The sequence below is a fragment of the Panthera uncia genome, chromosome B1 (genome assembly GCF_023721935.1).
Source record: "Panthera uncia isolate 11264 chromosome B1, Puncia_PCG_1.0, whole genome shotgun sequence".
In the NCBI taxonomy this organism is placed as follows: Eukaryota; Metazoa; Chordata; class Mammalia; order Carnivora; family Felidae; genus Panthera; species Panthera uncia.
Genome location: NC_064811.1, coordinates 150,196,453 through 150,224,271, shown reverse-complemented (window position 1 = coordinate 150,224,271; position 27,819 = coordinate 150,196,453). Strand labels below are relative to the sequence as shown.

The following is a 27,819-nucleotide window of genomic DNA, read 5'->3' as shown; positions in this document are numbered from 1 at the left end:
AATATTGAATGTAACACATGGTGACATGTGTTGAACATATACTGTGTGTCAGGCACTCTTGTAAGCACTGTTATGTAGCAACATCTTATAATTTCATGACAATCGTATGATGTAAGCACTAGTATTATCATCTCCACTGTGTAATGAGAAAGCTGATGAGCAGGGGTTAACACCAGGCAGGATAGATGGAGCTCATCCTCTTCACCTCCATGTTTTACTGCTTTTCCATGTGGTCTGGCAATGGCAGGGGAGCAGGGAGGGGAAGTCCACAAAAGCAGAGACCTTCGTCTCCCCAAACCAGGCATCCCAAGCTCCTCTACCCCATCAGCTCTTGAGCATTCATCCTTCTGCACTGTTGTTGCTTGTTGGCCAGCTGTGCTTCCAGCTAGTCTGTAACTCCTTTGAGAGCCAGGAGCCATTGTACCTCTGTTATGTCTTCTTCCACCTCACACATTTGGGCATGTTGCAGATCCATAGACTTGAGCGTTGCCAAAGACCACCTGTTCAGGAAAAAGTGACTATGTGGGTGAAGTAGAAAAGAGAAGCATCATGAGGAGAAGCATTCATCCTGTGCTCTCAGTTTTAAAGGGGAGAATGGTTTTATCAAATGACATCAGCATTTTCAGTGATGGGTAAGCAATTAAGTCCCCATCCTCCTTGGCCAAGGTACTCACAGTGGAACAGGGCCCCGGTCCCTCTTCCTCCTCATAGAAAGTCAGAACAGGACTAACAACAGAAACATTGATGGCACTTTACACTTACCTGGCTTACAAGTAAGCTTACAAAGTAGCTCCACACCTCAGTGGGAATTTAGTTTTGACTGCCCAAATCAATAACTCCTTCTTTGAAGAACTATTTTCCTCCTGCTACTCCAATCAAGTGTTTGTGATGGAGGTTCCTAGACACACTGCCCCCCTTCTGGGCCAAAGGATGAACACATAGTACTCCATTGCACTTGGCCACAATGGTTGAGCCATGCATAGACACATGACTCAAGCTGGACCAATCAAAATGCTCTATTCTCACCCCACCCACCATGCCCCCAGCCTTGGTGAGTGATTCATGGATTTTTCTAGAGGGCAGGCAGGGTTCTGATCAGAGCAGCCAGTAGCTGTGATTCCAGCCTGAGAGAAGGAAAACAATATACACAGGGAACCAGAAGAGAAAGAGGAGAGATTGATTGATTGAGAGTTTGCTCCTTTATCCAGTCACCCTAGAGGCATCTCTCCCCTGTCAGTGGTTTGAGCCAGTGTGCACACACCCTTTATCTGACTGAGGTCAGTAAGACAGGCAGGGCAGAGAATGCTTCCCCATGACAGATGAGGAAACAGAGCCAATAGACAGGTGAAATGATTGCTCAAGGTCACGTGGTGAAGTCTTAGCAGAAGCAACCAGAATTTCTACCCTCTAAATGAGAACTCTTGTCTCATCCACTGCCTCAAAGGGCACCGTCCCTGTATACATGCATACTATTCTGCGAAAATGTGTAGTGGTGTAAGAGTGACAGCCACTCTTTATTCTGGACTTGGAATGAGGCCACAGCATCCACTCTTTGATGCTGGAAAACCATTAAGGGTCCAGGGGACAGAACCTCTGCTCTTGGAATTTGTGCACACAAAGTCAAAAGGAGGATTTGAGAAACACTGGACAGAATTTACCTCACCATTATTCCCTCTTCAGAAAATGTCTACCCCAACAGCAGTGTCATCACCCCCTACTCATTCAGTAGGGTGTCTACCACAAAATGCATTACATCCAAACTTCTATCAACCGTAAATGCTTTATTATACCTCCTCACAGTGGTACTTGTAAAATGTCCTCTGAAGAACTCAAAGGGCTTTCTAACATTTTCTATAAAGTTCTTTTAACCTATTCAAAGGATTGAGAAGCCAGAGGCCACTCCCGGTACCCACATGTTTGAAATGAGGAACGAGGTAACCCTTGGATCCTTTCTGAGGCTCCTTCCTGCTCTAACACTCTAAGAACATGGCAACATGGCTCCCAGTCAAGGCTCCAGGGCACCTCGGCCAGAGTGAGAACAGAGAAATAGTTTTCTGAACCTGATACAGTAAGACTATGTTATCCAGTCCCCATCATTCCCAAAGAGTTTCCCAGGATACTGTTCTTCCTGTGGGTTTCAGACTTCCAGCAGAACCTGGAAATGCCACCTCCATGACCCCCAGAGCAAAGGAAGCGACACAGCTCAAATCGGCCCAGAGCCTCTCATGTAAACCAGCCTTGGGTGTTTTCTTATGGAGGATTCCAAATGTCCTTCATGCATTTGTGAATGATTTAGGCCAGACAGGTAGACAAAGATTTTGGAACTTTTCTAGCAAAAGGATAGAGCTATTGGCGCAAGTCGAGCAGTGCTGCTCAAGACTCTGCAAGAAGCACTAACTTGAGTCAGTGCTGTCTGTCTTCAATACAACACTGTTTGACCATCTTAGTTGTCTAGAGGCACTTTCAAAATCTGAACCAGGAGATAGTTGGTGGTTGGGACTCAAAGCCCAGAATAAACCCCAGCCTTCAGGGGCAATTGAGATAGCCTGACAGCTTCATGGAGTAGCCACTGCCATGTGCTGAGAAGGGACACTAGACAGATCCTCACAGGTCCTGTTATCCTGGATACCTCTTATGAGCTACGTCCTCTTCTCATGGTCTCATCTCTGATTTGAGCCAGGGCTATAAAAACCTTTTCCGTACAGATTTTGTCCACTTCGTGCTCACAACACCTTATCTCCAGCATATGCCAAATGTCTCCTGTTTCCTGCCTGGGGACTTGTCTGATGTCACTGCATGGGGCACCGTCAGGAACCAGCACAGCACTCATGCATGCACATCCTGGAAGTACAGGGGGCTTAACATCCATGGAACAACCCAGCCAGTTGGAAGTAGGAGCTGTGGCTAAATGCCTCTCTCTTCCATCTCAGGCAGACAATTCTGAGACACAACCTGTAGGACTCCTCAGAAAGTCCCAGGGGGATCAAGCATCAGTCACCCACAATGGTGGACAACTCAGAAGCACACCTTAGATTGGCTTTCCCTCCTGTTCCTCTATTTTGTCTTCATTCCTGCTCTCTACGATCACTTTCCAAACCACTATATGCTTCCAGCAAACCTTTGTCTTGGGTTCTATTTTGGGAAGTTGCATAGGCTGAGACACATGTCTTCATCTTTGGATCCCCATATACCAGCACCAGCTTTGTCTATTTCTGTTCTTTATTGCTGCATAACAAACTAACCCCATATTTAGAGGCTCAAAAAAATAATCATGATTTTGCAACTTGAGTAAGGTTCATGTGGACAGCTTTTCTCTACTCCATGTGACATTGGCTAGGGCAGCTCAACTGGGGCTGTAGGATCCATTCCCAAGATGCTTGAGCTCCATAGCCAGTAAGTTGATGATCAGCTGACAGGGAACTCGGCTGGGACTGTTGACGCAGAGCCCTGATTCTCCTCCACATGGGCCTCTCCATGTGGCTGCTTGGATTTTCTTGCAACATGGTGGCTGGGCTCCAAGAAGGAGGAAGTAGAAGCTGACAGCCCTCTTAAAATGAAAGGGGCACACAGAGCATCACTTCCATTGTATTACGCTGGCCAGAGCAGTGTTAGGTCCAGCCCAGAATCGAGGGAGTAGGAAAATTGAGCAGGGAGTGACAAAGCATTTTTAGTCCTATCTGATCTGCCACATTGGCACAGAACACTAGGTAAATGAGGGTTAAATAAACAGTTAATTAATGCTGTCAACCACTACTCAACAATAATCTTCCTTGCACCCATACAGCCACTGTCACTCTATCTGAAATTTTAGAATATAATATTACCTTGACATTAACTTATTTGGGACTAGAAGGTTTTTTTGACTTAGGAGTCATAGAATGTCAGAGCTGAAGGGAGCCACTTCAGCCACCTCACAGTACAGCGGAGGGAAGTGAGTCCCAGGGAAAGGAAGGGATCACTATCATGGCCATTGACAAGGAAAACACCAACCCAAGGCTCAACTCTCCAGGCCCGCTCTTCCTACCACACTGTGCTGCTGGCTGGGAGAGTGCAGGAAACTCTGCCTATGAGTCCCTATCCAGTCTCTATCCCTGGACATGCCACACTCCAATCTGTGTGAGCAGCTATTGGAAACTCTCCAAACTGAGCAGGGAGGGGAGCCCGTGAGAGGGCTGAGGGTGCCAACGTGGGGGAGGAGCTCAGATTGGATCTGATCAGGTCTCCCTGTGCATTTGTGCCCATCAAGACCTCCCCAGCCCCTAACTGGTGCCAGCTGCCACCCATCCACATTCTGCTGCTTCCTCATTTCTGGAGCAGCTGAGGAACCCCTGGAATGTGCAAGGACCAGAGGGGATGCCAAAATAGTGCAATAAAAGTCATCTCTAACTTAATACTGAGTACCTACCAAGTGCCAGGCACTTTATCTCATTATCCTCACCTTACAGATGAGGAAACAGGTTCCGAGGAGATGAGGAACTTCCCTATGGTTCTCGCCTGAACTGATAAGTAACTTTCCAAGATTCAAACCCTGACCTAAACTTAACTGTCCACCCTTTCCCCTAAATCAGCCATCACACTGATTTGATCTCTCTCCTCTAGAGGGTTCCATCTGGAGGAGAGGCCAAAACACCACAGGGCAATATGTGACGGAAGGCATCAGGCCCATAGGCATGCAGGGGCAGACCCATCACAGGAGAGGCAGGATGCAGGCCCAGGAGGGCTCCAGAGGGCAGGCTTCAGGGATGCAAGGGTTCAGAGAGTGGGAAGATGGGCAGGCCACCTGAGTGGGCACAGCAGCAGCCTGAGCAAAGGCTCATTGCTGGGAGGAAGGGTGGATGGGAGGAAGTGGTGTCTGAGGTAAGGCTGGCTGCTGGAATCCCAGGGGCTCAGAAAACTGTGTGGGAATGCTGGGGGGCTCCTGTACTCCAAGTTCAAGAAGGGGAACTAGAGACCCTGTCCAGAAGCTGCATCTGCATAGCAAGCTCTTTGTTTTATAAATTGTGTGCTCCCTGGGGCACCATGACCCCTTCACAAAGCCTTGGTGCAGACAAGGATTGGGAGGAGAATACGGGAAAGGGTACTCAACATGAGGCTGTGACTTTAGAGCCATGTTTCCAGGGTGGGGAACCACTGTGATTCCCAGATGGGCAGTGACAAAAGGAACAGTGCTCATTTGTTAAGCGCCTGCTTTGAGTCACTAGATGACAGCATGAGATTTCAGTCCACCTATCCACCCTGTGGCGGAGTGGAGCAGGGTCCCCATTCTTCTAGCTGAGGAAACTGAGGCTCGAGGAAATGAAGTGACTCACACTGCCTCTCACAGCTAGTGAGTGGAGGAGCTGAGAGCTGGGTCCCAGTCTCTGCCCTCTGTGCACACTTTCTCTCCCCTGCAGCAATGGGCTGGAAGGAGTTCAACCTGGAAAGGTACAGGAGACAGGAAGGCCACGTCCTGCACAGTCACAGTCTGGCTGGACAAAGAAGACGCACACAGGAAAATACCACCCAGAAGCACCCTGTGCAGTTTCTAGCAGAGGGAGGCATCTCCAGGCTCAGGGGCACCCCAGGGCCTTTGCCCCTCCTTCCCAGGAAGAGAGGTTTCCGCCCTGAGCAAGACAGCACACGTCAGAGGTTGAGGCCTCACAGCCCTGGGCCTGGGGCTGATTCCCAGCACTCTCAGGGCAGCTGGGCCAAGCTGCTGACTCACTAAGCAAACCTCAGACAAGTCACTTCCCTCCCAGGCACCGGCGTGGCATTGAAAGTGGGCATCCCTGTGTCCCTCACCGCCCAGATCCGAGCCTACACTCCCTGCACCAGAGAAGCCCTTCCCACAAGAGCTGACTGGCAGCTGGCTGAGTGGGGAGGGGGCTGGATGATATGGGAGAGGAGGGAACGTGATGTTTGAAACCCGACATTCAACGGGAAGATATAACCCATACTTAGAAAGTGAAACCGGTGCTGATTTGTTTTCATAACACACACCACTGGAAAGAAAGTTCCACACACTTCTTGGGGAACATGCACAGGAGGGAGTCCTAGGGGTGGCTCTACTTCTGGAAAGGGGGTCCTGCTAAAGGTTGAGAAAGCCTGAAAAGTGAGGATTGTACACTCTGCTCATCAGGTGTGACGAGCAGGTGAACTGCTCTCTGAAAGAAGAGATGGGTCCTCATTTAGGGCAACTCGGACTTCAGCAAACCACAGGGCCTTCATGGGGGGCTGATAGCATAGGGAACAGAGAAGCGCTCCAAGAGCCCACACTAGAATGTTTATCATCCATTTAGAGGCACGCGTTGATACAGAAACATATTTGGGTTACCTTTTCACTGGTTAAAGTGGTTTACAAAGCAACGTAATCCCATTATTCTAAAATAAAGTTTAAAAACACATTCGTGTGAGTGTACACATATACCTAGAACAAAAAATGTCTGACAGGAATACAACGCAATGTTAACAGAAAGTGTCCTTTGCGTGGAGATTATAGGGGTGATCTCTCTCTCTCTCTCTCTCTCTTTCTGTTGCTGCATCTATGCATTTCCAAGCTTTCTGTATGTACTTCTATAGCATGGTTCATAAAGGGAATAATTAAAGGTTTTTTCATTAGGCCTGGAGAGGGTAACTTACCAAAGAGCTAAATTTACTCCTAAAACAAATCTAGCATCCTTCTTACTATAGAATTAGCAGCCAGCTCTGCACACACACACACACACACACATATATATATATATATATACGTGTATATATATCATTTTCCCACATGTGGCACCAATTTTTTTCCTAATCTGCCCTTGTGGGGACAATATTACAAATAGTTTTCATTCCTGACCCATGGCCAAGGGTGGGGTCTGAATGCAGGCTAGGAGGTGGCAGAGAGCCAGTGTAGAATTAAATTTTTCCAGGGATCACCAAAAGGTGACTGTCTTAGAAATTTGTACCGCACCATTGATCATCTCCTGAAATATTCTCATGGCTTCTCTTTATTACCATATTCTGAAAACCCTTGACATAAACCAGCACTAACTGGCAAGAAAACTGAGTCACAAAGAAATGAAGCAGCTTGTCTAAGAACACCGAGCAGAGGACAGACCTGTAAGTGTCTGAACCCTGAGTAGCTGTTCTATCATCCAAAAGATATTGATTGGACACCTACTATGTGCCTGACATGAAATAGGTCCCATGGAATCAAAGATAAATAAGATGTCTTCCCAGATAAACACGTTCCCAGACTAGTGGGAGGATAGAGGCTTAAAAACAGAGAGATTGCCTCATCACACCATGGGTGCTGTGTGAGAGGGCTGTGGGAATATGCAGACGATGGGGTTGCAAACTCACTTGGGGTGAGGACTGGGTGGAAAAGGCTTTCTGAGAGGGGGAACATTTGAGCTGGGTCCTTAAATGTGAAGAGGAATCCACAGAGCCAAGATGTGGAGAAGGACATTCCAGCCTGAGGAGGCAGCTTGTACAAAGGCACTGGGGTATGAGGAAACAAGTCCTATTTAGAAATGTGCTGTGCCCAGAACATAAGGTGTGCTATGGGAAATGAGTCAGGGCAGAAGGGGCTGGCCAGGAGAGTAGGGCCTGAATGTCTTCTGAAAAGTTTGAGCTTTACCCTGTAGGCCAAAGTTTAAGCGAAAGGGTGATCTATCTAACTTATGGAATCTCTAACTGGATTGAAGGGGGAGAGTCTCAGGAGGATAGCCAGTGGGTGGCTGTGGTGAGGGCCTAGAGTCAGATTGAGGGGACAGCATCCAGGAGTCTCTACAGACTATGGTGGGATCCTAGCATCCCTCTGGAGACCAGTTGTAGCCTTTGTACCAGGTCAGACTTGACAGGGAGGTGCTCCTCAGTGTCAGGGTTACATGAGGACCTGCCAGGCTAGGCTCAGATGACAGAGGCTTCTTACCTCATCCTGTCTGGCCCAGCACCCTGTGTGGAGAGGTAGAAAGATCAGGCGATGTGGGTAAGGTGGGGCAAAGTTCCAAGGAGGAGGGACCAAGGCTGGGTGACACATGGAAATGGGGCCAGACCAGGTATCTGGGGGCCTCATGAGGTAGCCTGGTGACAGAGGGTGGGCAGCAGCCCAAGGCAGCTGAGACAGGACTGGATGACGTGGTAGGAGGTGTTCAGGGCCTGGATGTCAGAGCCATAGCTCTGCTCAGGGTGACCCCTGCCCGGTGACACTCTACCACTGCCACCTCCCTAGAGATGACTCTGGGCTGAGGCCAGGAATACAAAGGAGGGGAACTCCCCCCCCACCTTTTTTGTTTTGCTTCTCTTTCACAGGCTCAGAGAAGCAGGGTATTCTAGCTTGTGAAAACTGTTGAATTGAATTTATGGAAGCCCAGAGAGGGAAAGTGATTTACCCAAGGTCACACAGCAGGTGCATGGCTGGGCCAGCTCTGCAGAGCATAAAATGAAAAGGTGTAAACCCCAGTCTTCCTGCCTTCAGCCACTTCTCTCATCTGCAGGTATCCCATGACCAGACCACATATCAGAGAGGACCGCAAAGGTCTGGCAGCTTGGATGGCCCTGTGCTCTCCACCAGGATGCTGGTGATCTCGCTGCCTAGGGGATTCCTGACCTCCCTGCGTTGCACCTGGGTTACTCAGGCTCAGCTGTGGTTGTGTGGATTCTCACCTCAGGAGCAGGCTGAAAAATAGCCCACACTCCTGGGCAGGAACCAAGAAAGAGCAAATTTGTCTCCTGCTCCTTCAGCAGGGTCTCTGTCTGCTTACCAGTGATGTGACCTTACTCAGCCCCTTTGCCCCATCTGAGCATCAGCTCCAGGACCTGTGAAGGGATGTAATCATTCCTATGTCAGGATTGCTGTGATGATCACATGAAATACCAAACATGAAAGTGCTTTTTTTAAAACAATGTTTACTGGGGTGCCTGGGTGGCTCAGTCAGTTAAGCATCCAAATTCGGCTCAGATCATGATCTTACAGCTTGTGAGTTCAGGCCCCACGTCAGGCTCTGTGCTGACAGCTCGGAGCCTGGAGCTTGCTTCGGATTTTGTGTCTCCTTCTCTCTCTGCCCTCCCCTGCTCATGCTCTGTCTCTCTCTCTCTCTCAAAAATAAATAAATATTAAAAAAATTTTTAATTAAAAAAATTTTTTTAAATGTTAATTTATTGAGAGAGAATGTGTGTGAGCAGGAGAGAGGCAGAGAGAGAGAGAGGGAGAGAGAGAATCCCAAGCAGGCTCCATGCTGTCAGCGCAGAGCTTGATGAGGGGCTCGATCACATGAACTGTGAGATCATGACCTGAGCCAAAATTAAGACTCAGGCACTTAACCAACTGAGCCACCCAGGTGCCCCAAAAGTGCTTTATAAATGGCAAAACACCCCCAAATGTGAAGGTAGAGGGGCTGCCTGGTCATCCACATGAGTGTGCATACTCAGATATCTGTCCACACCTGTGTAAATGTTTTCCCCCAAGCAAGTACATGTTTATCTGCACTGGGCATTAAATACTCCCTTTGTACACTTTAGTTACCAAAACTCAGCTTCCCAATGAAGGCAGGGGCCAGGGAATGGGTTGGGAAGCTGGTCTGGGGTCCAGACTGTGAGGAAGGAATGCCTGGGCCATAAGCTTACAGCCCCTCGTGGTGGGGGCTCAGCTGCTACTGGTGTTCTGAGGTCCTGGTGGGCCTTGTGTCTGTGACCGTGTCTCTGAGCAGTGCCCCGGCCTGGGACTCTGTCCTTCTTTTGAAAGGATGTTCTCTGAGAAGCATCTCTTCCTCGCCTTGGGATCTTGGGATCCTACACACGACCCTTGCCCCCAACCTGGAGTCAAGGCACACTGGCTCCCAGGGAGGAGTCTAGCCCTGGGAGGACAAGATGGTGGGTAGGAAACCAGAAGAAGATGCTCTTTACGGGCAAAAGAGAGGGGAACACGAAGTGGGATCAGCCAGGAAGACAGTGAAGAGTGGGTGTTCTCCCTCTGGCCTCCTCCCCACCTCGGTAGGGATGGACTGCCCTCAGGGTGCCCAAACATTCTCAGGGATGACCACCATTCCTGCTGCTCCGGAAGTACCCCAGATCCAGTCCTCAATCATGAATGCTGGGAGGAAGGGAGGCATTTCACTTCTATGTGACTCTCCTCTCCTGGTTACAGGTGGGGAGCAATGCTTAGAAAGGGTCAGAGACTCACCCCAGCCACACAGCCTGTCAGCGCAGAGCAGGGCAGGGGCTGGTCTCAGAGATCAGCCCAACATCTTGCCTCCCAAGCCTTCTGCACTCTGCCCTTGGACAGCTTGCCGGGTGGGAGGGGGCTGGTGTGTGGACTGACTGTGAATAAACTGACCAGTTTTCTAGGCCCAAACTCCAGGCATGAGATCTGACAAACACATGAAAGCTTTGCTCCCCTTGGAAATGGTTGACTTTGGAGCAAGAAGGCTTCCGTTCTTGGGGGACTTGGACGGTAGGGCTCCGAGACAGACCGGAGTCCCTGAGCCTGGAGCCTGAGTACTCTGAAGGTGGGGACCTCTGGGTTGCTGGGCCCCAGCCTCATTTCCTGTGGCTGCTGCAGGGATAGGGGCGGGGGAGGAAGGCTCAGCCTGGGCAAGCTAATCTGGAGAAGTGATTTTCCTCCTCAGCCAGTCCCTCCCTGGGCAGGGCTCTGGGCAAGAAGGTAGGGCCAGCCAGGGCTCCCAGGGAGGGGCTGGCTTATCAGGCAGGAAACACTGGGCTCCGGCCACATCCTCCTTCTCCTCCTGGTCTCAGCAGCTCCCATGGGCAGGAAAACACTCAGCAGCCGGCTACTCCTCTGCCCTCTCAAGGCCCCTCCTACACGCCTTTGCTCTCCTCTTCATCTTCCAGCCCACTGGAGAGGTAGCGTTGAGTGTTGTGTTCTGCTGCCCTCAGAGCTCTGCCCAGGCACCTTGGCTTCGAGCCCGTCTGCTGCCCCTGACCTCCCTGCTGCCTCTCGGGGTCCCTACAACCTGGACACAGGGTAGGGAAGGCAGGGATGGCAGAAACGCAGCACAGGTTTCCAATGTCTCCAAGAGATATCTGGGTAGGCTCATTGGGCCCCTCTGGGCCAGCACCTGGCCCTCGGAAGCCACCACATGTTCCCTGAAGTGTCTGGTAACCCTAAAGCCATGTGCCTACCTCCCATCAGAGTGCACCAGAATTCTGTCCTGTGGGAGGCTTGTTCCCAGCCTTCCTCTCCTGGGCCAGCACCCATCAAGACCTGCTGGGTTTCAGGAAGCACAAGAAGAAACTTCTTCGGAGGTCTCCTAAAGGCATCCTCATTCCCACGGCCACTTTTTCCCATTACCCTGCATCCCTTCACCTAGGCCACTAGCCCCTGACCACTGCCAAAACCCCTGATCCATCAGAGAGAGCCATGGGGGTAGCCTCTCAACAGCCTCATCCCAGCCACCCTGCTTGTCTAAGGAAGACTGACCACCTCAGTCGTGAAGGGTTTTGACCCCCCCCCCCCTTACAGGTCTCCCTTCCACAGCCCTGCACCAGCTTTTGCTCTCAGGCCAGTCCCCTAACCTCTCTGGGCTTCTTTTCTAATCAAACCTGGGGGTTGACAACATGATAACAATGATTCCCTCCAGCTCTGACCTCCAGTGACTTTTTTGAAGGTCACAGAATTGGGGCAACAGTCTCCTAATTCCAAGCCTCATGTTCTTTCCAGTAAAACAGAACTATTCTGTTTATATGAGGGTACCTGGATGGACTGATGGCCATCATGAGGACAAATCAGCTGATCACACTCTGTGTTGCAGATTTTAAGGCTGCACACTTTCCCTGACCTTCATGGCACCCTGGGATGTGGGGGTGGTGCTTCTGCTTTTCAGGGAAGGGAATGAAGAAAAAGCACATTCTCGGACTTGTCAGGTAGGAAGGGAAGAGCCATCTATGCAGCTCTCCGGATTCTCTGACATGCTAAGAACTAGTCAGCTTGGAGAGACACGGGCTGGAGTAGGTTGACATCTGTGGCCACTTGACCTCTTCATATGACCTATTACCCATGGAAGTCACAGCCCCACCTTTAGATTTTGTCCTCAGAGCCTCTAAGACCTAACAGCCAGCACCCTGAGGCCTCTGGAGCTTGCAAACACTTCATTCATCAGAATCCAGTGGTTTTTCCAGAATCCAGTGGAACGTTGTTGTTGTTTTTAAAGTTCATTTATTTTGAAAGAGAGAGAGAGCAAGCAGGGGAGGGGTAGAGAGAGAAGGAGAATCCCAAGCAGACTCTGCACTATCACCATGGAGCCCAACTCACGGCTCAATCCCACGAACCATGAGATCATGACCTGAGCCGAAATCAAGAGCTGGAGGCTGAACCCAATCGGGCCACCCCAGCACCTCCATATTTGTTATTTTAAGGTTCCACCCACTGTCCCACTGAGCATCTCCTCAGAGTAATGGGAGATGAGTGACCAGTGGAAAGATGGTGAGCAGGGCCAGGGAACCCACCGTTCAACCCAGCTGTGTGACCCTCTGAGAATTGCCCACACCCTATGCCTGCATGCGGAACATTCATCAAGTGCCCAGAGCTCACACTCCCACTCCTTGGTGAAATTCCCCACCTCTCTCGCACAAGGAACCTACAATGAGACTTTCCTCCTCCTGCCCCTCCCACATCCCTACAACATTCACTCTCTGATTAAGGGGAATGCAGACTTCAGAGAGGACCTGGAGGAAACCACACCCTACCCAGGCCTCAGATACAGCCCCACAACAAGTGAAAGAGTGTGGCCACCAGCCTGCAGGATGAGGACTAGCTGGGCAAGACAGGGACAAATGTGTCCCTCTCCACAGGTGACGCCAAGCCCACACAGACTTGGACTGCAGCAAGAAGGATTTAGGTGAGGTAGGAGAAAGAACTTTCTGATGGTAGATGCTGTTAGACTAGCTTCCAGAGAGAAAGATGCCTTTTTCTAGAGGACTCTCAGATCAAATGGAAGCTCTCCGCCAAGAGTGTCCAGACAAGGAAACTAAGTGAGTTATCTGTGATCCTCCTAGGCATATTATGGGGGTCCTTTCCCCTTATTTCTCCCACACAAGCAAACCCCAGTATGACAATCACATGGATCCAGAGTTTTCAAACTAGTACCAGCCTAAAAAAAAATCTGAATTGTTTAAAGAAATCTAAAATAGGGGCACCTGGGTGGTTCAGTCAGTTAAGTGTTCAACTTCAGCGCAGGTCACGATCTCGCGGTCCGTGAGTTCGAGCCCCGCGTCAGGCTATGTGCTGACAGCTCAGAGCCTGGAACCTGCTTGGGATTCTGTGTCTCCTTCTCTTTCTGCCCCTCCCCCACTCATGCTCTGTCTCTCTCTGTCTCAGAAATAAATAAACATTAAAAATAATAATAAAAAAATAAAATAGATAATAGGTATCCTGTACATGCATATAAAGTTTACAATTTCTCAAGTGCCTACAAATTCACCAGCTCCTTAGACAAGAGAACAGGTCCAGGGATTTACTCAAGTCTCAATTAAAATCCAGTGATGGGGTAAGATCAGACTCTTCCCCCAGGTCCAGAACTCTGAGTGCCCTCTGAATGCAGCCAGCAGTGCTGATGGTGATCTGAAGGACTCTGGAACCAACCCAGCTGCCTTGCTGATAGAATAATCTGTTCCCCTACATCGTAACTTGATACTGAGAGAAGGGCATGCCATCCATTGTGGTGTCTGGGGAAAGGAACCCTCACAATTTGCCAATGGAAACCAGCAGTGAGCACAAAATAGGTCCTCAGGAAGACAAAGCAACCATGACAAGTAGTGTCAGTCATATGTAGTCTTCAGGGGTTTTAATTCTTCTTGCTAAGAAAGAGTCAGTTCATTCTGGGAATTGAATGGAGTCATTTTGTGCCTTCGCTACCAGTTGAGGCTCTTTGAGAAAACCAACAAACAAGCAGTTTGAAGGAAAAAGCTATAAACTTGTTCATTTGTCTACCTGGTGATACCCTGCTGGAAATGTAGTCAAAGACATGAACAAGTAAATGTTCACTGCAGTGTTATTTATAATGGAAAAAAATAGAAAATCTAATAGCAAGGAGGCAGTCAAATAAATTAAGCTACATCAATGCTCTGAAGTACTGAGCCATCATCAGAAATAATAATACCAAGACAAATATCAATATGGCAAAAATTCTATAACAGGATTTTGAGAGAATAAAGCCAAATACTAGTGGTATCTATATCTACACTATGATCACATGAGGCACAATTTTGAACACATAAATACAAGACCGGGGAGTTCTGTATACCAAAATGAATATATTCAAGAAATAGTTATGTCAAAGTCATGGAGTGATCAATTTTTCTGCTTTTCAAAAATGTTCCATATTGACTTTTCAACTGGAAAAAAAAACAAGCTTTTGCAGAAAAATTAAGCTTAATATCATAGGAAAATGTTTACTTAATATTAATGAATAAAAACGTCTATTATGAAAGATATATGTACATGTAGAACTAGACAAAAAAAAATTTAAAGACTGGATGGACATATCTAAAAATTTACCAGTAATGTCTCAAAGTTTTGGATAATAGATGATCTTTTCTTCTCTAAATTTTCTACAAAGACTGTCTCTTTTGAGAATTTCAGTATCAATAGAAGATAGATGATAGATGGGCAGACAAAGATGGATGGATGGATGGATGGATGTAAAGATAATAAATGGGTATGTGGGGTGGGTGGATAAGTGGATGGATGGATGGTTGGATGGATATATTAAAAAGATGACAGGTGGATAAGTAGGTAGGTAGATAGGTAGGTAGGTAGGTAGGTACATAGATCTCTTTTCTTCCTTCCTCTTCCTCTCCCTCCCTCCCACTCCCTTCCTTCCAAAGCCCTTTCCTTGAGATGAAACAAAGTGCATAATTTTCAAAAGGAAAGTAGGCAAATTACAAATGTGACAAACCATCTGTCCTCAGCTCTTTTCAGTGCTCTAGAATGGGATGGGAGAAGAGATTCCCCTCTGGTGCCCTTGTGCCCATTCCTAACCTGTTTACTACAGGCTACATTCTAGCAGATAAGAGTGAATAGCCATGGATGCATCATATCCAGCCTCAGAGCCTTGAGAACTACACACACAAAGACTCCAGGGTATTGGTGTCCAGGGAGATGGGCAGGAAAATTAGGGACCAGGAGCTTTCAGATCTTTATCACCAAGATTAACTGGAACATCTCAGATGCTTATGCATTTATCCATTCATGTTACTGTTGAGCAGCTACTATGTGTCTACCATGCTGGGGAAGATGCATATGGGTGGATGATTCCATTGCCAGGCACTAAGTGCTGTAACCAAGGCCTGCTCAATGAGGGCAGTGACTGGCCCCTCTGCCAGGCAGGGCTGGGGACATGTAAGCTGAATTTGGACAGCAGACAGGTGATGGGAGTGAGGGTCTCCCCCGTTGGGGAAGACCACTGGGATAAACACAGAAGTATCAGAAAGGAAAATATTTCAGAGAACAATAGGCTTTTCGTGCAGCAGGTACACCATGGTGGGGGATGCGGGGGATGCTGTGAAAGGCTTCTGGAAAGAGGAAGAAGGTTAGCCATAGGGGCACTCGCATGGGGCCAAGCCAGGTGTTGTGGATCCTGAAGCTCACACAGTTGGAAAGGCGAGGGGGCAGGGGATGTGAATACATTACCAGGGCTGATATGTGAGAAGCCCGGAAGCATGATCCTCATTGCATTCACATGACCCCACTTCTGTGCTCACCCTGGGCGCCATGGGAGATGAGCAGGTACTGAAGTATCTTAAGGAAGAGTGAAATAGTAACATCTATATTTTGGGGGAAAAAAATGGACAACCGTGCATACCCATCAATTCTCATCAGGCAAAGAAAAAGTGCTCTTGTTACTGGGGGCAGGTGGGTTCTCAGAATGAGCAGCTAAAACTCTAAAGTACTCCTGGCTTCTGGGCACAACTGTTTCGCTCATAGCTGAGCCAAAGTGAAAGAGCAGTCCTGTTGCCTGCCTGTTTCCTGCCCTCCCAGAGGCAGGGACAACTCCCCCACCCCCCACCGTAAGTCCTGGAATGAAATATGCCCATTTGGCAATGCTGAGGGCCGATGTTCTGTGCAGACACTGCCCGAGGAGTCCTCCAGCCAGCTGATGACCCTGCAGACTGCCACTGTCGTCCAGCCACAGTGACTGGGCCTGGATGGCAATGAATTCGGGCCTCATCTAACTCTGACCCCATACTTCCTCTTTGTTCATTCTCTCTTTCCCTGGGCTGTGAGAGGCATGAACTGGACTACATGTAATTCCATGCCATGGTGAAGCGTTAAAAAAGGCATGAAGCCTCTAGCTATGAGACCATTTGGCAATGCTGCCAATGAACAAAGGTATCTATGAAGTGCTGGAACCCCAGCCTCCCCTAACTGAGCGGGGTGAGCTAAACTGCACCCCCTCCCACTGGGCCTCAGTGTCCCGGGCTGCACAAAGGGGTGGATGGGTGACAGGGCCTCACCTGAGATTGTGGATGAGAATTAGCTCATAAAACCTGGCATAAATCTCCCTACAGCTATAAAGTGCTATTAAAGTAATGACTATAGATTATGATCGGAATTGAAGGACAAACATATGCCCATTTGGGCCCTCCCAGAACCCACTTCTTGGCCCAGAGAGCCTGGGAGAATACGAGGCTGCCCTTGAGTTGAACAAGTTACAACTGCTTCCCCACGGAGAGGAGCCAGGCATGGTGACCCGCAAGGGGACTGAGTAATCATCCGTTTTTTTCCAGGCACTTCTTGGCTGGGATTTTAATCCTAAACCTCACAAGATGTTGCATCCTCTAATTACCAATCTGAGTGCTTCTCTGCCTTCTCCACAACATTCCACTGGGTTTGGGGGAGGCTGTGGTGTCTTGTTATGCCACATCGATAAATGCATAGGAAAGAGGGAAGACTAGGTATTTTTCTAGATTATTTTGAAGAAGGAAAAAATGTAGCAGCCTTAAGGAAGCAAGTAATTGGGCAGAACTCACGTCCTATCTTGAGAGCGCCTGATAATCACCTCATTCCACTTTACAAGTGTGAAGTCATCCTGAGGAGAAAATTATTCTGCAGGTAGGTTATGAACTATCCTTTTCTTTCGAAGTGAATCATAACAATATTGTTTCCAACATGTCAAATTAGGCTTTATCTCTTCACCATAATTCATAAAATAAACCACCCCTACAAGATAATTTTTTTTAAAAACCTTGATGTAGAAAATATTTTGACCGATACTATAAAGTAGAACTGGGCATAATATCTATGCCTCCCTTGAAAACCTTTTCTGTTCACAAAACTCTATTTCAAATGATAGCATGGTCATGGTACAAAAACATTTATTTAAATTAAATATTTTAGACAGATCAATATCTACAACCGTTCCAAAGCATGTGTAGTTCTTACTAAAAAAAAAGGGAAGGGGGGGAACAGTTTAGCTTAACGTCTGTGATAATGTTTTACAAGATTATTAATATACATTCTGGACTGCATCAGCCAATCATATTGTCAATGATTTACTATTTATTACCAAATGTATATACAGCAATAGCATAAAGATTAATTATATCTTATAAGTAATTTTACAGTAGGACTCCTTGGAAGAAAACAAAGGATCTCTCAACAGTATAAAATATAAGCTGAAAATAGGAGAATATATAAAACACTTACATATTTCATACAGGCAATAATAATATGCTGCAATTAAAAGACAGACAACTGCCTTTTTGCTTGTTGCTAGTTATGTTCCTTCAAAGGAGTTTTGAGAAAAGGATGAAAATGTTTTTGGGGTGGGGTCAGGGCTCAGAAACATTTTCTGGATCACAGTGCGTTTCTGTTCTTTGGGAAGTAAGTACAGTGAAGGAAGTTGTTTTGAAGTGTTGGCTGAAGGTGTTACCAAGAACCAGCTGGCTGGTGAGGAGACCAAACTCCCACTGCAGCCATAGGAATCATGCTTAGGATTTTTAAATCAGGGGATCTTTGAATTCATGGCCAATTCAGGGGTGGAGGAAGAACGGTGAAGAAGAGAAAAAGAAATCCAGGAAAGGAAGAAGGGGACTCAGAGACAGAGAGAAGGAAATTCCTTTTGCACCTGCAGAGGGGGAGAGTATGATGAAATTTTGCTCAAGAAATCAACATATCTAGATTGGAGGTAAGTGACATTGCTCTGTAGGTTCCCAGCTCTTTGGGTCATTAGGAACAGGGAGTTGACAAGAAGTTGCCAACATCAACAAGAGTATCTGATTTAGGCTGCACAGACATGCATTTAAGGGTGTGCATGAAAGTGTGTGTGTTGTGTGTGTCCCACAAACACTATATATTCAGGCTGTGTATATTCTCTTGAAATGTGTGTGTAATAAAAAATAATTTATCTTTCAAAATATGTTTAAAAAACAATAGCTTGAATTCAATCCTATTTTCGGTGACGCAGGCAACCCTAGTGGTTAATTTTCCAAATCAAGATGGGTGTTGTTTCTCAAGTTGGAGGAGTCTTTTTGAAAGACTGTGATCATTTTGAAAGGCAGTGCAAGCACAGAAAGCCACGTGTTCTTGGGCTATGCACACAGAATTATCACCAGGTTGGCCGTCAATGAACTTATTAAGTCAAACTTCGTTTTCCTTTTAATTAGCCTTGAAACAATCCTAGATCAGAAAACCTTGGAGCGGAAGCGGCCTTAGATATCAAGTCTGTGCCCCGCTTCCTAGATTGGGGGGTGGGGGTGGGGGGAGGGGTTGGAAGGGGAAGAGAGACGAGTGGGAACCAACCCTCCCAGGCAGAACTGGGACTGGAGCGGGGGTCCCCTGGATCCCAGCTCAGGGATCTCCTCACCGGGAGGACCCATAGATCAGGACGGCTGTGCCCCATGCGGCTGTGTCAGAAGCTAGAGATTTATGAAAGCCGCTGGGATTTCACACATTTATTTCCGTGACGGGGACCTGGAGAAGGAAAGGAAAATCTACCGGGAAACCATCTTTCAGCAACTAACTTGCCTTATTCCCCGGGTGCAGTCAATGAGAACCCATTTGAAGGAATACCCTCAAAATGCAGGCTGCCGGGAGTGAAGGGGCGCTCAGATCCGCAGAGCCCCGTTCTGCCCCGAGGACAGGTCAGACCTGCACACCCGGCGGCTGGAGGAAAGCTGCTAGCGCGGCGCCATCGGCTCTGCTCAGTGCGCGGGAAGGAGAGGGCTGCGGCGAGGCAGGGCTGGGCTGGCTGCCCCGGGCTCTATGACACGCTGTAGCTGTTGTAGTACGTGGCCGTGGCATCAGCCAGTACGGAGATAAGGCTGGTCTCTGTGGGGCCTGTCGATGTCACCTGGGAGACCGGGGCATGCCCATTGAGAGCCACGGCCCCCGCAGCAGAGTCTGGGTGGCCAGGAGTGTTCAAGTACTGGTCGAACTCATTGCGATCCATGTCCCCCAGGAGTTCCACCTGGCTCAGCTGATCCAGGGCATCAAAACCGGGGTGCTCGGGAGGAGGGGAGAGCTGGCCCAGGTGGGCGTGGAGGTTGGAGTGGAGAGGGTGGTAGGTGGTAGGGGAGTAATAGGCAGGAGACGGGGGACAGGCGGGTACAGTGGACATCATAGAGACGCCTGGGGACTGGCCAAGGGCCAGGGAGCCCAGGGGGTGACCGCAGTGGAGGGGGTTGGGGGCGTACTCCGGTGAGTAAGGGGGCCCCGGCAGGTGGGGGATGCGGCGGGAGTGCGCATGCTCCTCCTGGCAGGGAGAGGAGAAGAAGGTCTGCTCCGGCTCCAGCACGTCCAGGGGCGACATTTCCGGGGGCGTGGGCAGCCCGTAGGGGTAGGTGTCCACGCTGCCCGGGGTGCCGCCGCCGCCAGCCGGCCCTTCGTGGTAGCAGCCCCGCAGGCCGGGCAGGGCGGAGCCCGCAGAGTACTCACCGCTGTCCTCCTTCTCTCCTAGCGCCCCCCGGCCGCCGCCCCGCTTCTCGGGCAGAGCGTTCTGATCTCGGGAGAGGGAGCTCAGGAGGAAGCCTGCGTCCACGCGCTTGCAGAGGCGCTTGGCCTGCTTCTTCCTGCGAGGGCGGTACTTGTAGTTGGGGTAGTCCTGCATGTGCTGCAGGCGCAGCCGCTCCGCCTCGTCCACGTAGGGCCTCTTCTGGGACAGCGTCAGCGCCTTCCACGACTTTCCTGCTCACATAGGTCAGAGAAGGCCACTTTCAGCATCCGTGCGGCTTGGGGAGGCCGGTGCCCTTGTCCCAGGCACTCGTGCCTCCCAGCATCCACACTCACACATGCCCTCAGCCTCTGGCCCTCATCCCATCCGCGGGTTCCCCCACTCCACAAAGGACACAGAGGACACCGCGCCCCTCGTACCCCATTGCTAGCACCCTAGCACTGTGAGGCCAAGCCAATCTCTCCCGCTTGCATCCTACAAAACCACTCAGGTCAACCGCGGCCGCCAACACATCACCTCTCCTATGAATGTGCGCGATGTGGGATTCACGGTGAAGGGCCCACCAGACCCCGGGTCAGACACAGGATAAAAATATATAACGACTACATTGATTTGGGCTCTTTTTTACCCTTCGTGGACCAAGTCCACAAATCATTTGTGCATTTTAATGAAAACTCTCTGCCTTTGCTGATTATTGCTGCCTCTCAGGAAATAATGCTATATTCATTTATGGCATAAATTTCACAGGTCTTCTTGTGAAGGAACTCAGGCTCAGTCAATCGTTTCACATATGTAAGTAAATTACAGGATCCCACTTAGGGTAACAGACCATTATCCCTCATATCTGAAGGTCAGTTATGACTCTGCCATATAAAGACCATGGCCAGAATGCTAGCATCTACCTGCAACATGCACATATACATGCATGCACAGGCACATGCACCCCCCTGTATGCACACACACACACAGTGCATGCACACACCTGTATGCACAGGCACACACACACACACACACATGCATGCACAGGCACACAGGTGTGCCAGCACACACTCATGTCAAGGCCTCCTGCCACCTACTTAGTACCCTTGCACTATGGCAGGGGGCAGCTGCTCAGTCTTTGATTCTCTTTGCAGAAGCAAATTCTTTAACTTCCCTGGGACTTTATTTTTCACACTATAAAATGTACTGCAATACTATCCAATGCAAAACTCTCTAAGAAGCATCCCATGCTTGTATCCCACGGATGCTAAAATGCTGGTTTCACTTGTATTTTCTATTCATCCTTATTCCCTTTTGTATCTTTTTGTAAATTGTTTTAGCACCTCTCTCATCTGTCTATATTCATTGAATATCCCTCTGGCTGCTGGTTTTCTGAAAGTCATTTCTGGACCCCTTAGATTGTTACCTCCTAGGGCGGACTTGGGATTCTGCAAATTTAAAAGTTCCCCACATGACTCTGATGTATCCTAAAGTTTGAGACCTACTGGTCCAGAGGGTAAGCATCCCCATCCCCAAGCCCTGTAAGGAAAGGGGCCACATGTCCTGCCCCAAGCCCTCTGCACAGGGCCCAGTGCAGAGGTGTGTGTAACTGCTGCCTGGGTACCCGCACTGGCTGACTCTGGATGCCTGGCCCTCAAAGGGCGCTGGAGGAGGACAATTATTAAAGGCACTCTACCACTGGGATGAAAGTTTATAACTATTGTGACAGAGTCGTCAATTAATATAATTAGCTGTCACTTAAAAGGGCAACTTGAAAAGTGTGAGGAACTCTGGATTTGGGGTTGGTCAGCAGTTCACAGCCTGTGGCTGAGACTGCAAAGTTGTTGCAAGAGGCCCAAGATCCAGGCACACCCCACACCCTGTCTGTGGACTGAATATAAAATGGGACTCTAGTTTCTAAGTATACATGGATGTCATAGTATTAATAAAATATTCACTGTAAATACCACTAAATGTAAAACTGTCTTTATGTTCCTTCTCATTCATAGTATACTGAAAATGCCAGTGCTACTGGGTGACATTTTTAATGTTGAAGTTGGGAAAACTTACAGTCAAAAGAGTTGGGACTCTTTCCTAGGTCAGAAAGGAAAGGGCTGGGCAAGATCATAGAGTAGAAGTAGATCATCCTGCCACCCCCTTATTAACAAGTGTAGAAAGTCTGCATTTTAAAAATATGTTGGTTCCTCTTGCCCAGGACCAGGGACTATGTGGTTAAGCAGGAAGGAATCAGTGTCTTTCCTGCAAAATGAACTATAACCTCTGGAAGTCTAAATGCAAATTGCCAACAGGCATCAGCTCGCTAGAGGCATTTGTCAGGCAGGTCTTTCTGCCTGCCCTTTCCCTGGGAGCAGGCAGCCTGGGTCGCAGAAGGTTCCCCAGCCTGAGTTCCTCTCCCACCTCTGGCCTGGGCCGCAACAGAAACCTCACTCTGTCGTGGTCACAAGAGCTTCACTTCAGCAAGAGGCACAGTGCCTGGGCTCACTGAAAAAATGTGGAGAGGTCCACAAAAAAAAGTGTTTTCATTTCTTTAGAAACCTGGAGAAAAAGGGGTGCCTGGGTGGCTCAATCAGTTAAGTGTCGGACCCTTGATTTCAGCTCAGGTCATGGTCTCATGGTTCCTGAGTTCGAGTTCAGTATCAGTTCTGGAGGTCAAGCCCAGTATCTGGCTCTGCTCTGACAGTGGGGAACCTGCTTGGGACTCTCTCTGTCTCCCCCCTCTCTGCCCCTCCCCCACTCACACTGTGTGTGTGTCTCTCTCTTAAAATAAATAAACTTAAAGGGGCGCCTGGATGGCTCAGTCGGTTAAGCAGCCGACTTCGGCTCAGGTCATGATCTCACGGTCCGTGAGTTCGAGCCCCGCGTCGGGCTCTGTGCTGACAGCTCAGAGCCTGGAGCCTGCTTCAGATTCTGTGTCTCCCTCTCTCTGACCCTCCCCCGTTCATGCTCTGTCTCTCTCTGTCTCAAAAATAAATAAACGTTAAAAAAATTTAAAAAATAAATAAATAAATAAACTTAAAAAAAAGAAATCTGAAGAAACAAATGAACTTTTAGATAAATACTTTACTGTTGTGTATATTAATATGTTTGTCTTTATGCCACCGGAGCATAAATATAAATATTTTTATGAAGAAAGCGGCTCATGGAGACACTGACACATCTAGCCAGGGGGCTGGGCCATGGGTAGCAGGCTTTTTGAAACCAGCTGCTTTGAATGGACGCCTGGACTGCAGGAGGGACCCTCTCTGCGGACCAGCAGGTTTAGCCGGCAGGAAGATGGGTGTCAGCCCTCACCGCCACAGTTCTGAGCTCTAGAGGGAAAAGGAAAAAAAGGCTCAGTTCTGGGCAGGGTGGGGTTGGGGAGGGGCAGGGCAGCCTACGGTGACCCCTACTGTCCCTTCTCTCAGGTCCTGGCGCCCACTGTGCCTATGAAATGCTTTGAAAGGTTTCCACCACTTAAAATGAATAAAAATAAATCCAAAGGCAAAAAGGTTAGGAGTAGAGCGGCAGAGCGGCGCTGAAAGTGCTCAGCTCCAGACGTGGGAGAGAAGAAGCCCTGACGAAACCCGACTGGAACTCCGGTTTTTCGGATGTGACCTAACATCCTTTCTCTGGGCTCCCCCGGTCTGGCGTGTCCCTGTCCCCAGTCCGACTGCCCCTGCTGGGACTGCGCAGCAGCCCTGGGAAATTGGCGGCCCCCGGGACAGACCTCGCTGGCGGCCCTGAGCATCCCAATCAAATTATCTACGCTCCTGCGATTGAGAAATACACGATCGAATCGAGTCTCTGCGTACTTTTCGCTCTTGGTTTAAAAATTAAGTTAAAGAAGGGCTGCGTTCCCACAAGCTCTCTCTTCACGAATATTCGTTAATAATAGTTACAACCACCTTCCGTGATTGTGCCAGTGGTAAAGTGAAGGGGATGGTGGGTTTCCCGCTTCTGCATTCCCAGCAAACACCGGTTCCACCCGGCCTCCTCTGCGTTTCGGTTCCAACTCGTCCGTGCGCGCGGGTCTCCGCTATTCCCTGGGACCCCAAATTCTGCTCCTGTTACCGCCAGTGGGCCGCGCGGTTTCACTTTGGGCCTCGTCGAGGTGTCCCTGCTCTGAATCCCGGGCACTGCGCGCACACCCACGCTCGCACAGATGCCCAACCTCGCCCGCTCAGACAGCGCCCGCGCTCCCCGCGCATTACCCTCTCGCGGGCTCCTACCCACGCTCCGCAAGCTCGAGGGCCCCCCGCCCTGCCCGCAGCCGCGAGCCCCCGGCCCGCCCCCTCCCGAGCCCCCAAGCCTGCCGACCTCCCGGGGCGCCCCGCCTGCCGGCTTGCTTACTCACCCAGCATCTTGCTGAGCTCGGCGTTATGCAGGTCCGGGTTCTGCACGGCCAGACGTTTCCTCTCGTCCTTGGCCCACACCATGAAAGCGTTCATGGGCCTCCGGATGCGGCTCTCCGAGCCCTTGTCCCCCGGAGGGCGGGGGGCGGCTGGTGGAGACAGCCCATCCGACAGCTCGGCTTCCAGGGCCGGGCACTCGAGCCCCTCGGGCCACGGGTAAGCTCCCAAAAGCGAGGCCATGGCCGCACGGGGGTCCCCTCGTTTCGCCTCGCCGGGCAGGCGCTGACCTGGCCCTCGCACGGGTCGGGCGTCCAACTTGGCTGGCAGCCGCGGCCCGTCCCCTTATTTATCAGCTTCGGGCGGTCGCGTCCTCCAATGACTCTCGAAGGCGGCGCGGCCCCTCCCTCCGTCTCGGCGCGGGCCCACTCCCAGCGTCCAGGGCCACCGCGTCCCCGCTCCGACCTGCCAGGAGGGGGAGATGGGAGGGAGGGCCACTTCCCGGCGCCCTCCCCGGCCCGCCCCTCTGCCTCCAGAGTCCCTCCTGGGAATCCTTGCCTGGACGCCCCCAGGAACGCCTCTCGTCCCGCCCGCTCCAGGTGCAGGTGTCGCAGAGCCGGGAGGCTGGCGCCCCCCGCAGTCACCTCGCCCCGGACCGGGAGCCAGACTCCAGCCCCTTGTCCCGACTCTCGACGGCCTCCCGGAGCCAGGCTCCACCAACTCCTCTGGCGCCTGGAATCCCAGGAAGAACCGAAGCCAAACAGGTTTCGCTGGTCAGGGCCAGGCTCGAGAGACATTGACCATGAATCCTCCCAGAGCAGCCCGTGAACTGTTCTTGAGAGAACATTTCTACTCTTTTTCTAAAATGACCCAGGCTTCACCAACCTCGCCCCCAGCCAGCTTTGGCGGCCAGAGACTGGCAAGGGTTGGGTCTGCACTCTGCATGGGATTCTATGCAGCGCTCATCAAGGACCTCCTCGATGCCCCGAGACTCCCTGGCTGTCCCGAGGGCTTGTCTGTGTTCTCAGTTCCCCTTTATTCACTCTGCCACTAAGGTCTCTTCTTTAACACCCTTAGTCTCACAACACCCTTGTCTCCGATGTCCGCAAGGTCTCCAGCCCCCTCCTCTCTAGCTCTTCCCTCAGGGAATTTTCTTCTGGTTGTATTTTCTCTTTTCTCCGTCCTGCTCCTTAGAATGGTTGTCCTGGCCCTCCCCTCCCGCGTTCCCTTATGACTTTCTGAGTTCTTCTCTTGACACCCCAGAGATAGGCCACTGGTTCTGGGCTTGAGCTCAACTCCGAGGGTTGAAGTGTGGGAGCTTGGCAGCCTCTCCAAGATGCCAGATGCCTGCCCCCTGCCCCAGAGGACAGCTCTTTCCATACCCAGCTTCGTGTGGGCAGGGCCATTCTGCTGGCTCTTACTTCAGCTCCTGCACACAGTAGGCACTCAGGAACTGCCGAATAAGTGAATGAATAAGTGAATGAGTAAATAAGGCTTAGACACACCCTACTGTATAAAATGCGGCAATCATAAAGCTTGATCAGATCCTGGAATTCAATCTACAAATATTTACAGAGCCCTATCCCTGTTCAGGGCTTAGCAGAGGTGACCCTGAAAGGAGGTAGCATTGTCGTGGGAGGACAGTGGGAGGACCTTGAGGTCTGAGTCAGGACCTGTATTCAGTGTTTGATCACTTAATGTGTGACTCTCGGCAAGTCAGGTATCTCTCTAGGCCTTTTTTCCTAAATCTAAAATGAGGACGATGATAAGACTTGAACTAACAGGGTTGTTGTGAAGATTTGGTGAGATAATATATGTGAAAAGTTAAGTTCTACATGATGCTTGATGTTAATATAACTCTAAACGTAAAGCCCTGTAAATTCTAGGACCAAATTCAATGTCCTAGTGAGCACTGAATTCACAGGTGTCTTGTGTGCAACGCGTGCTCCTGGACGGGCCCCACGAACCCCAAGGCAAGTGGATAGAGAAATTCAACTTCTCCGTGTTTAAGTCCTGGTTTTAACCTATAGAGCCCAGGATATTTTTTATCCCAGAACGGGCCTCTCTTTTTTGGGCAGAATCCAGGAGCAGCAAGTTAGGCCCATGTGCTCCACCAGCTACTCTCACGGCCAGTGTGGTCAGCAAAGGGAGCAGGGCGCGGTGCTGGCTGGAAAGTGGGTGACCAGCAGCCGGGAGAGCATCGTGGAACCCAAGGTGGAGCGCCGGGGCTGGCTGGCGCCAGAGACAGAGCAGGGAGCGGGGGAGAAGGCGGGGTGCGGAGAGAATGTGTCCACGTTCTAGGCGGACTTCCCTACCCCGGGAAGCCTAGGTCATTTCCCGTGTTGGACCCCTCTGCCAGAAATTCCTCAAGAAAAAATGCCCAGGCCAGAATACTCTAAGAGCCGTGGGGAGCTAGGGCAGCGCCAGGCTCGGGGAGGGCAGCTCGTTGGGGAAAGGGGGTAAGGAGAAGGGATCTCATCTGGGGTACTTGAGCTGCAGTCGTGGACTCTGGAAGAATTCGGCTTCCACCCTTTGTAAGCCCACCACCGCTGCTGGGCGCAGACTGCGCTCCGCCGGGTCAGCGGCCTCTAGTGGACAGCGCCCCCTTGCCGGCCGAGGGCGTTCCCACTCCCGCCCCCCAGCCTCTGGCGCGCTGCCAGCTGGAGCTGAGCGCGCACGCAGTGGGGCAGCGCCCAGGTACCAGGTTAGGAAGAGGCGGGGGCCCCAGGTAGCGCAGAGCGGTCAAATTGGATTCCTGATACCTTTGGCAAAATTGGAGAAAACAGTAAGGGCGGGCACAGAGAGATACAAGTTGTGATTGTTGTTTCCAGTCGTTTAAGTTCTTGCATTTTGTCTGGAGGGAGCGCGGGAGACCAAGTTCCCCAGAACCTGGGCATTAACTGCCGCATGGCTAGCACGGGCGCCGCCCTCCGCGTGTGAGCTATCTGCTCACCGGAACCTGAGCTCTTTTGTTCGCTCCATACCTTCACATCTTAATTTGTACGCACGTATTGATTCACCTGGGTAACTTTATGGGAAGGTGCCCTGGTGCAGGCGGTGCTAAGGGATGCAGGTCCCTGTGACCCCTCTGCCTTTCTGGTCACTGCGACCTTCGGTCCTCCAGAACTCCGTGTAGACCTCAAGCATCGCCAAAGCCCAGGGCTCGGAGGGCTGAGCCGGAGAGCCAAGGCGGGCGCCCTATATCCGCCAGGCATCCCTGACACCTGCTCTGGCCCGCGGTGGGGGGCGGAGGGGGCAAGGCAAGGCCAGTTGTGGGTCCAGAGGCTCAGAGGCTCATCGGTAGAGGCTCCGCTCAGTGAATCTGCAAGCAAACAAACCAAGGAGCCTCCAGCAGAGACAACGGGATGGGATGGGGGTTTCAGCAGAAATCGAAGAGCAGAGAGTTCCAGCAGCGGTCTGTGTGTGACGACTCAGGGACACAGTGGACACTGTGCGAGTACCACGCAGCAGACCTGTCGGGACACAGACGCAAGTGTTCCTTTTCCTGTGTGTATTGCGTGAACTGTGCTCTCTGCTCACTCAAAAGACTTTTGCTTTCTTTCTTTCCTTTTCTTTTTCCTTTCCTACTTCTGTGCTTCCCTTCCTCCCTTCTTCCC

The 27,819-nt window shown here is 50.4% G+C and overlaps 1 protein-coding gene and 1 long non-coding RNA gene across 5 annotated transcripts; both read right to left on the bottom strand.

The window, feature by feature from the left end:
• Positions 1-124: 124 nt before the first annotated feature.
• Positions 125-17,131, bottom strand: LOC125923249 (uncharacterized). 2 transcript variants are annotated; one of them, XR_007457970.1, is made up of 4 exons: positions 16,954-17,131; positions 15,614-15,747; positions 8,730-8,784; positions 125-500 (listed from the first exon to the last, which is right to left on the bottom strand). It is a non-coding gene; the product is annotated as an uncharacterized LOC125923249 (long non-coding RNA). The 2 variants fall into 2 exon arrangements; XR_007457971.1 differs by having other exon boundaries at positions 15,614-15,721.
• Positions 17,132-17,308: 177 nt separating this feature from the next.
• SOX7 (SRY-box transcription factor 7) lies at positions 17,309-24,521 on the bottom strand. 3 transcript variants are annotated; one of them, XR_007457967.1, is made up of 3 exons: positions 24,208-24,521; positions 18,995-20,107; positions 17,309-18,915 (listed from the first exon to the last, which is right to left on the bottom strand). XR_007457967.1 is itself a non-coding variant. In XM_049631386.1 (2 exons), the coding sequence occupies exons 1-2, from the start codon at positions 24,443-24,445 to the stop codon at positions 19,185-19,187; spliced, it is 1,161 nt and encodes a 386-aa protein (XP_049487343.1). In that variant the 5' UTR covers positions 24,446-24,521; the 3' UTR covers positions 17,309-19,184. The 3 variants fall into 3 exon arrangements, 1 of the variants encoding a protein (XP_049487343.1); XR_007457968.1 differs by having other exon boundaries at positions 17,309-18,895; XM_049631386.1 differs by having other exon boundaries at positions 17,309-20,107.
• Positions 24,522-27,819: the final 3,298 nt, after the last annotated feature.